Source organism: Ctenocephalides felis, unplaced genomic scaffold (genome assembly GCF_003426905.1).
Source record: "Ctenocephalides felis isolate EL2017-DRISC unplaced genomic scaffold, ASM342690v1 CF-g0.4_SCAFFOLD_01604, whole genome shotgun sequence".
Classification (NCBI taxonomy): domain Eukaryota; kingdom Metazoa; phylum Arthropoda; class Insecta; order Siphonaptera; family Pulicidae; genus Ctenocephalides; species Ctenocephalides felis.
The window spans coordinates 39,768,486-39,779,100 of NW_020537758.1; the positions used below are offsets into that span (position 1 = coordinate 39,768,486).

Consider the following 10,615-nt stretch of genomic DNA (forward strand, 5'->3'; position numbering starts at 1 on the left):
AAATTATTTGTTTGTCTAATGCTAATGAAATATTTAAGAAATTTGCACCAACAATTTTTTTAATATTTGAATACATTAAAATATCATTCGAAAGCAGAATAATGATTTTAGCGAGCTAACAGTACAATTAAGTTTTATAATATTTATGAATCATTTACCATGTTGAATCCACGGATATTATCAAACAAATTTTAGTCAATTTGAAAAACTTTTGCATATTTTGATTAATTTTTAGTAATTAGCAATATGCGAGTTTGGGACATTTTTTTGCATTTTGTAAATATTTTGGAAATTTTATTCTGGACACTTTTATATGTTTATTTTAGTATTAGCTAGATTAAAACTTGCTAGAATTTAATGCATAAATAAAAGAAGAGTATATGATTTAATGTATATTGTTTTTGCACTTTTATATTGAAATTTTGAATAATTTGTAGTTGAAACGCTGATTTGAGTTAATAATTGACTACAGGTGGATTTTGGACATTTTTTTACATTTTGTAAATATTTTGGAAATTTTATTTTAGACACTTTTATATGTTTATTTTAGTATCAACTAGATAAAATTTACCATCAAAAAGTATCAATTATTTTATATACTTGCATATCAAAATTTTGAATAATTTTTAGTTGAACCGCAAATTTAAACGTAATATATAGATTTGGGACTCTGTTTACTTTTCTTCAAATAACTTTTAATTGTTAACTCTGATCGTCTCTATTAATACACAATGTTCTCTTGGTCACTTTATTTACTCAATTACACTACGTTCTCTATTATACGCATTATGTACACTATTGTTTTACATATTATCCAACGCCTATTAGATTACTGTCATCTATTCATAGTTAACAATTTGCTCTTCAGACAATTTAATTTATTTACGTTAAAAATTTTGGAAATGATCCTATTTTAGGTGTATATCCTCAGACTAAATTTTGAATCTTATTGCAGGTGCTCATGACTTATAAGAATGCCTCAAAAGGAACCTTACGACCTGTGTCTCCTCTAAAGCAGAGGGAAAATATAATCAACAGTTAATTGGAGAAAATCTTTTTGGTGAAAAGGACAAAATTATCTTGTTTGATGAGCTTTCAGGGCGTGTATCACTGCAAAACATCGAAAACTTTGGTTCCAACATCGTAATTTTAGAAAAAAATGGATTTGTTTTCGCAATTTTCAAAATGTTTTGACTGATTCCGAAAGATTTTGGGACGCTGATTTTAAAAATGCTATCCGTTTTAGGATAAACCCACATACACCCCGCGAAAAATCGAAATCTTTGGTTGCAAAATCGATTTTTGTTTTAAAAAATCGGCTTTTTTGCGCGATTTTCAAAATGTTTTGATTGGGTTTGATAGATTTTGGGACGCTGATTTTAAAAATGCTATCTATTTTTGGATAAATCCGCATACACCCCGCGAAAAATCGAAATCTTTGGTTGCAAAATCGATTTTTTTTTTCAAAAAATCGGCTTTTATCGCGATTTTCAAAATGTTTTGATTGGGTTTGATAGATTTTGGGACGCTGATTTTAAAAATACTATCCGTTTTTGGATAAATCTACATACACCCCGCGAAAAATTGAAATCTTTGGTTGCAAAATCGATTTTTTTTAAAAAAATCGGCTTTTTTTCGCGATTTTCAAAATGTTTTGATTAGGTTTGATAGATTTTGGGACGCTGATTTAAAAAATGCTATCCCTTTTTGGATAAATCCACAAACCGCTGCAAAAAATCGAAATTTTTGGTTGCAAAGTCAAAATTTTACTAATGAAATGAACATTTTTTTTCGCGATTTTTAACCGTTTTGACCGATTCTGATAGCTTTCGAGGCGCTGATACCGAATATGAAATCAGTTTTTGGAAAAAAAAAATCTTCTGCCCTTGGTACCAAATTGAAGTTTGAAAAATTGCCAACTTTGAAGCTGATTTTAACTATGAAGACGATGATAAATTTGTAATTTTTTTGCTTTGGTATAAAGATTGTACTTTAGTCTACACAAAGCATTAATTATTAATTTCATTCATTAAGGGTCTTAAAATTGCATTTGAATGTCAGGATTTTGGCCAATTTTGACTGCTCCTGATAGACTGTCTTTTTATCGAAAAAATAATAAGATTTTTAAATTACACCAAAGTAGGTTTGGTTTACTGCTAACCAGGCGTAAATATGAATTTATTAAAAATTATCCTTTTCCTATTTTCTTATCTTTTATATATTTATATATATATATATATATATATATATATACATGCGTATATATATATATATATATACATTTATATTTATATATATGCACATATATATTATGTCGATTTTTGTAATGCTGACACTCAATAAATCTAATTATTTATCTATAATATGTCTTATTAATTTACACAGTTAGAAAAATTATTGGTTCTGAATTTTTTTCAGACAAATGGGGTTCGAACTGGCGAACCTCGAATTGTTATTCTGGCCTAAACCGTATCTTTACGACCTCAGCCATTCGCACATTGTCACACAACATTTTTAGGAAACTTATATCTTTCATCTTAAAAATAAGACTTTATATTTTTACAAATAGCCGACGGTTCTGTATAACCAATTGGCCGAGGTCGTTAAGTTACCACTACGGTAGCTCAGTGTTTCTTGGTTCAAATCCCGAAGATGCTTGAAAAATCGAATGTGTAGTTTTTCATAATTATCAAATATTAGTTCAAAATATTAAATTCAGGTGTCGCATTTCGACCTTGACACTTAGAATATTTCTGAAAAATTCAAGGTTCGCACTTGACTGTAAGAGAGATACATAAAGAGAAAAAAAAAAAAAAAAAAGGTAGAGGAAGAACTGGGGAAAGAGAGGGGTAGAGGCAGATGATGAATAAGAGAGATGTGTATGATACATATTCTTTATTAAAATTCAATATTAATACAATATAGGAATAAAAATAACTTTTATCAGCAATAACTTAAATAGCCGAGCGGTTTAAGTGACCGCATACTCGGTGAAATCGCTCTGGAGGCAGGCACAAGGTAAGACGGATCGAGTCCAGCTGAAGGCGACGACGACCAACTCTGAAGCAGAAAAAATGGAGCAGTGCTGGTGGCTAGCTGTTGGCGAGCGCAAAGGGTCCTGAAACGAACACACCAAGTGATGGTCAACCTGAGGTCCATGATGCGAGAGGTTACACGCAGAGAGACACATTGCGGAAGATGCATGCCGATCCCGAAAATCTACCCAAAAAAAACACAACATGCAAAAAAAACAACACCAAAAAAGGAAAAAAATGTGAAAAAAAGCGGAAAAAAGGGGAAAAAAGAGGGGAAAGAGGAGGAGGAGGAGGGAGAAGGAGGGTGGAGAGCCTAAAAAAAAAACCCCTTAAGTCCCAGATCAATTTTTCTCTTTTCTGTTCAGCGTTGAAACTTTTTTATGTTTTTTAGTGTTCCCTCACACCAATTCCCAAAACCAACACTCGAATGAAATGAAGTCCACGTTGAAGTTTTCACAACGAGAAAAAATTACTGGGACTTAGTTAAAATTTTTAACTTTGTCCCAATAAAATTTTCTCGTTGTGAAATATTCAATGTGAGCCTCATTCATTCGAATGTTGGCTTTGGGATAATACAGCATGCATAAATATAATAACTCGTCTGTCTTAATTGAAAAGGTTTCAGAAAATTTGGACTTAAAAAAAAAATTATCTGAAAGAACTTAGAAAAAAAAAAATATATTCGAAAGAATTATAATCAGAAAATTTGGACTTAGAAAACAAAAAATATCTGAAAGGACTTAGAAAAAAAAAATTATTTGAAAGAATTATAATCAGAAAATTTGGACTTAGAAAAAAAAATTTTTCGAGAAAATTATTTAATTAATCGATGAAATGAAATGATATTAATCGAATCAAAATTGTTTATACGACTTGATAAAACATGTGAAACCTTTACAATTAATCGAGACAGAAACAAATGTAGTTGACTTGAATAATATACAAATTATTGGAGAAAGCTATAAAAGAAATTCAAAAAAACTTATAAAATGAATTATTAAAAAATGTTCAAGAACTTGAAAATTAAAAAATTCAAAACTGTTAAAAGCTCATTGTTATCCTTTAGAAATCGAGTTAAATAATTTTTACAACTTGAATAAAATAATAAACTTGTTAACAAAATTATATTTTGTCTATTCATTCAAGTCAACTCTTTGTAACTTTGATTGCATGTCTTGATCAAAATCGTTTTTAAGAATATAGGAATAAAAATCTATCATTTAGCAATGCAGCAAAATAATTGAATAAATTTAAATTAAAAGTACAGTTAAAAACTTTTAAAAGCTGCGTTTAATTCTCAATTTGGTAAGTCGTATTGAGTATTTGAAATAATTTGATCAAAACCAACAATCATAAATAAGAATGTACACATGCAGTCAATATCGCTACAGGGAAAACATATGATTCTTGATACTAGAAATGTAATTCTGAAATTCTTTATTTTGTAAAATAATTTTGAAATAAAGTAACTTTCCTTTTGTAAAATTAAAAAAGAACTCTTGGCACTTAAGATATTTTTGCTGTTGCAATGCTAACTGATAAACGGATGACTCTTCAGAACTAAAGTTCTGTGTAGCAAAAGTACAACAATTTATCTCAGCGTTCGAAAAGTGCCTCAACAAATTAATAATCAATGCATTAGTTCAATAAAATATTCAAATAGTTACCTAATAACTTACAAAATTGTGATATATAACACAAGGTCTAGAACATCTAAATCAACAGCCATTATTTTTAGAATTATTATGAAAAACAATTGAATTTCAATGCAAAAAGTACTTTTCTATCATATCGATTTAAGAAATTGAATAAATCATATAAATTGCAATTGCTCAAATAAAAAGCAAAATTGAATCAAGATGTTTTCCCCATAATGAATTGGATAAAGTCATTTTCTTGTTTATCGAGTATCACTGGCTAATCAAACAAAATGATTCTAATAATTGAATTATCTAAAACATACTTAAGTCTTTTGCAAGTGATATTCGATAACTTTTACACATATCTCTGCTAAATAAATTTAAAATTTCTCAATCATATAATAGTCGATGATAAATAAACAAAAGATGAAGTGTATTTTATGCATTACTAGAATTGAAAAAGCAACAAATTAAATTATAGCAACAGATTAAAAAATGATGTTGAGTCATATATAAACCATACATGAACTATGTATATAAAATATTTGTAATGCAAAGCCTGAAAATACTTCACTACAATATATACAGGCTGCTTAAAATCAAATAAAAATTTGGCAAGTTGAGATTACGGTTGAAACAATATTGAAAACATATATTTAGCAGATATATGTATATAAAATATTAGTAATGCACAAGGCTGAAAATATTTCTCTAAAATATATACAGGCTTTACTTTATATAATATTTTAGAAAAGCATAAAATTAGTTAGAAAAATTGAGATTACGGTTGAAACAATATTGAAAACAGGCTATAATTACATTAGGAATAATAAAAATTATTATTGCAAGCCTAAACACTTGCATGTAAATAATAATCAATAATAGTAAATCTTCTTCAAAAAATAAATTATATGTCATAACTTTTCTTTTTTCCATTATATCTCAAACAACAAAGATTAAAGATTTTTAAACATGTCAAATTCAAACATATAATTACATGTTAAATTCATTTAAAACAATATTGGTGCAATACATGTTGTAAAATAAAAGCCTGCATATAATTCCAGAAACATATTCTTTGGCTCTCTTTGTGTAAAACATGCTTTGCACTTACATTGATAAAAGTCCTCTGCATCATCTGCTAGATCACAAAACCAATATGTAAGCCACATCTGGAGCATCTGCCAGAAATCTTCAGCACTCGACACAAAATAACCACTTTCAAAACATACTTAACTTTTTCTTTTATAAGTCTATTTGACACGTTGTAATTGTCCGATTATAGTATTTACATATCATTCAATACACGATTTACACATTAGAGACTTTTGTGAACATAAAATTTGATAATAGATGAGTTGGAAATGCTTAAGTATAACCTACAAAAGTATACACATAAATTATAAATTTGGTAACTACATATATATATAAATAAAGGATACATTAGCTGTAAATAAAATGTATGATTATAAAATTTAATCCAAATGGGGCCCTGAAAGAGAATTATGACTATTCAAGGTACACTGAAGCATTTCAACACATACCAGTTTTTGCTGCTTTATGAACATTTTACGATATATTTTTATTTCAGATTATTCTACTAAATTAATTAGACGATTTCATGCATAAATTAATTAAATCGACATAAGTATTTAATTAATAACTGTTAATTAACGCGAGAACACGTTTCTTCACAAAAATCTCTTTGACAAATGATAATTGATGTTTGCAAGATGGCCGCCGGCACTTGAAAAAGTCAAAATTTAATTGTTAATATTTTCTTTAAAATTAATTGATCTGTTTGGAATATATTTTTACAAATTTTCTTGTATATAAAAGTTACCAGATAAATATATAGCAAAATGATGAATGAATGCTTAGAATATGATGCTTCTAGAAATTGTATGTTGTACGAGTATATATTATATGAAAACTGTTTTTCGTAATCTCTCATACCAGGCACCTCTGCCTGACTGAGATATGAAAATAATGTATATATATATATATATATATATATATATATATATATATATAAATAAAAATTAAAAAAAAAAAATTTAATGTAAACATTTCTACAATTTGTGTGCAATATATGAATTTACTCATAAGTTTTGAAATAAAAATCTATGATTAAAAATGTTAATTGATTAAAATAAAAATTCAGCATTAATATATTGAATTAATTTATTGAATTAACTGCGATGAGTTAACAATGTTCTCAAATATCATTTGCCATAAGATTTTTCATTATAATTTTAATAGTTCTATTCAACTATTCAGTAATTCCCAAGCTTCATCATCTTCACGCTTTGTTACATTTTGATAGGTTTTTGGTTTGATGGAACGAACATCTAATTCATCCAAATTGACAAGTTTAACATCAGATGCTTGATCTACTTTTTGTCGTGTACTTGCAGAATGATTTTTAAATTTAGTTCTTTCATCTTGGTCATTATTCTTGCTTTCTGGTTGTTGCTCCCAGTCTTTCCATGAATTTGCATTAGGAACAGATGCAGTTCTGAAATAAAAACTTTTATTTATACAACAATAGGAAAAAATATACATTATAAATAAGGCTACATCCTAATTGTTTCTTTGTGATCAGTATAATCATATATCAAGTGGTAAATATTCATAATATATGAACAATGTGCACACAAATTATTAATACCTGTTAGATTCTTGCCAACCCCACTCATCCTGAGGTTCTGATTTACTAATTGTGTAATTGGAGCATGATCTTTGATATCCACCTTCTGCAGCAGTATTAAAATTATTAGAATATGGATCTGATCGACTATTACTTGTACCTGCTAAACTGGACTGACTGCCTAAAAAGTTGTCTCCATTTAAATTGCTCCAACTCTTCTTAGTTATATCAGTCACCTTGAAAATAAAACAAAAATATATTATAGAAAAAGTAGAATTATGGTCAAAATAATAAGAAAAAAAAATAATAAAATCCATTAACAACAACAAACCATCTGTATGATGATAGTAACATATAATGCAATAAACCTTTGTTTATTTGAATCAAAATGGTTAAAAATAATACTGGTACTAATTCTAGTTCAGTTGTCTTTCAAATGCTGATCTTATTTCTTCAGATTGACAAGTTAATGCAGTAAATATTTACTTCAATTAGAAAAAAATTTAATATTGTCAATTGTATCTAGTTATACATTAGAGTGTATCTTCTTCTTTAGTTCTTAGACAGTAGATTTGCTCGAATACTTCCTCACCTTCTCTCCCACAACAGATGAAATATCTGAAACTTTTTGGGTAGCAATCCCTCCAAGTTTAATGGCACTCTCTGTCGCTTTGCTTGCTAATTTGGATGCACTCACAGAAAATAATGACCATCCCTAAAATATAAAAAAAATGATAAAACTCAAATATTTTATATAAAATATTTCTTTTCTAAAATAATTACATTGCATTTAATTTATACAATTTAAATTTAGCTTATAATTTTATTATACTCACAGATGCTAGTGAAGAAATTGTATTATCAAGAAGCTCATTAGATTGGGATTTAGGTGGCGGATTTGCAGTATATCCGAAACCAGAATAACGTCCACCTTGGTTGGGTGGCAAATCTCTAAAATCATAAATATATTTTGAATTCAAAGTTGATTATAAATTTGATTCAGAAAAAAATTGAGGAGCATTAATAAAAATATGAATATTGAAAAAATGGATAACAATATATGAATATGCTTTACAGTAAAGATGATTCAGTGTGAAATCTGATGTTAATAATTATTAAATTTAAAATGTAATTTTACTTACGCTGATCTTTGAGCATTCTCTGCTTGCTTATTTGCAAAAAATGCTTGCTTTTGTTCTAAAAATTCTTGAGAATTTATGTTTTGATAACTATTTCCACCTTGGAATGTTGAATTTGCACTTCTACTTTTCCTAGTGGGACTGCCATGTGACTGTGTTCTATTTATTTGAGCCGATGATTTAGATATATCCCAATCCTTACCCTCAGCTAAACAATTTATCTACATAGTAAATTATAAAATAAATGTTTAATAAAGTTCTATCATACTCCTTACTTATAATACTTTCCATTATAGTATATCAATAACAGATATTATAGAATTTATTAATATTTTTCATTGTACCTTATCTTTATAAAGGGCAGCAGCTTTAGTGTTATATTTCTGATTGATGGTCATAGAGTCATCCCAATCATCTTGGGATTCAAAAAATTCTCTTGCTTTTTTATTGCCTCCCACCTTAAAATATGCATACATAAATACAATATATATATATATATATATATATATATATACACAATATATATGATGATTATTTATTAATATTTGAACTATTTACCTTCATTTTCTCTAGTTCTATATCTTTCCACTTGTCCATTGTGACAGATCGTACAAATGATAAATGAACTCCGAGACTCCTGTGTTTTCCTGAACATTCCAGGCAAATCCAAATGCCATAAGTTACGGAGACCCATTGAGGATTATGCATTTGGCATTCAAAACATTTCTATTAAAATAAAATAAATAATTAAATATATTTGGATTAATATTATTATTTACAATAAACACTCATAAAACCTTGGTAAACAGATGTGCTATTGAATCTTGACATCAAAAGTCAATTTAAAAATTTCTGGATTGATACAATATAAGGTTTATTAACATATGTAAGAGAAGATGAATGAAAAAATATTGATTTCAGGATATAAATGAAAGGCAGCAATATATATCTTTCATTTACAAATTATATAAAAAACTCATTATTATTTATTGTACTAAACCGACGGTCGAACTTGGGTCGGATAACATATGTAGCGCAAAGTTCATCAAAAAAGTATATTAAAACTAACTTTACGTATGATATATAGGTCCACTATTACAAATACTTCTTGTCACAATTTACGTTTTAAAAATAACAATTTATTAAAAAGAAATAATGACCACCACTCACTGTATTTTCATCATGAGGTCTTAATTCTTGAAGAACTCGTCTAGTTCTAGGGCTTGCCATTTTTAATTATAAAATACAGATCGTTAAAAAATTGGACTAATTAGATAAGTAACAGTAAGCTCTATTACTGAACTAAGATGAAATAATATTTATAATACATATTTAATTGTAGACGTGTTCACTTTGGGAGCTTGCTAAACGTCATTATCTTAATAATTGTGTAGCATGATCCCATAGATATACATTGTTCTCATAAGTATAGATTGGTTTGTTTACTCTGTCAATCTGACATTAATGATGGGCGTTGCGTTAACGAACAGTTTTCGTTAAACGTTTTTTGCCCGTTAACGGATTTCGACGAAACGAATTAGCCGTTTCGTCGAAAAGGAGCAAACGGTCGAAACAAAATAGACAATTTATACAAGAACTATTTATATCTTTTACAAGAACTACCTTATTTTATGTGAAGTTGCATGAACTTCGCGATACGTGTAAATAATCGCTGGTTAATCTTATAAGAATTGAGATTCAGCTGTCTAATTTTTTGTTTCTTGTCTTTTTGAATTATATTCAGTTGAATTATTCAAATATCATTGCATAGAGAATTTATTTAGTATCGGATAAAAGCTTGCTTCCAGCTATATAAACCGACTAAATTTTGATAACCTTTCGGTTATCAATGAGTAGATGCTACATTTGATATCTTATACAGACCATCAGTCTATATCTTTAGATTGGCCCATTCTGCTTATAATGATTACGTATAAAATCAAAAGTATTATGAAGCAAAAAAATAATTTTTCAGAATATTTATTATTTGATACTTTTCGACTTCGACTTGTGGTCATCAGAAAAAATGAAAAAATATTATATAGTACAAAATATTATTATACAGATATAGTTGCCATATATCACAGAACTTGACAGCAATGGAAGATTAATTTGTTATTGTAATGCAATTGTAATTAATTATGAGAATTA

General features: G+C 27.9%; 1 protein-coding gene across 1 annotated transcript; it reads right to left on the reverse strand.

The window, feature by feature from the left end:
- Window positions 1-6,895: 6,895 nt before the first annotated feature.
- Window positions 6,896-9,829, reverse strand: LOC113372571 (ADP-ribosylation factor GTPase-activating protein 1-like). The gene is made up of 8 exons (XM_026612916.1): window positions 9,635-9,829; window positions 9,023-9,190; window positions 8,809-8,922; window positions 8,468-8,685; window positions 8,162-8,276; window positions 7,918-8,040; window positions 7,347-7,561; window positions 6,896-7,193 (listed from the first exon to the last, which is right to left on the reverse strand). The coding sequence occupies exons 1-8, from the start codon at window positions 9,692-9,694 to the stop codon at window positions 6,944-6,946; spliced, it is 1,263 nt and encodes a 420-aa protein (XP_026468701.1). The 5' UTR covers window positions 9,695-9,829; the 3' UTR covers window positions 6,896-6,943.
- Window positions 9,830-10,615: the final 786 nt, after the last annotated feature.

Bases quoted from the DNA above. Each gene is read 5' to 3' on its own strand.
- LOC113372571 (XM_026612916.1), bottom strand. From the start codon at position 9,694: ATGGCAAGCCCTAGAACTAGACGAGTTCTTCAAGAATTAAGACCTCAT. The intron at 8,277-8,467 runs GTAAGTAAAATT...TTATGATTTTAG, and splicing joins GAGAATGCTCAAAGATCAGC to AGATTTGCCACCCAACCAAG. The intron at 8,041-8,161 runs GTGAGTATAATA...TTTATATTTTAG, and splicing joins CAATTTCTTCACTAGCATCT to GGATGGTCATTATTTTCTGT.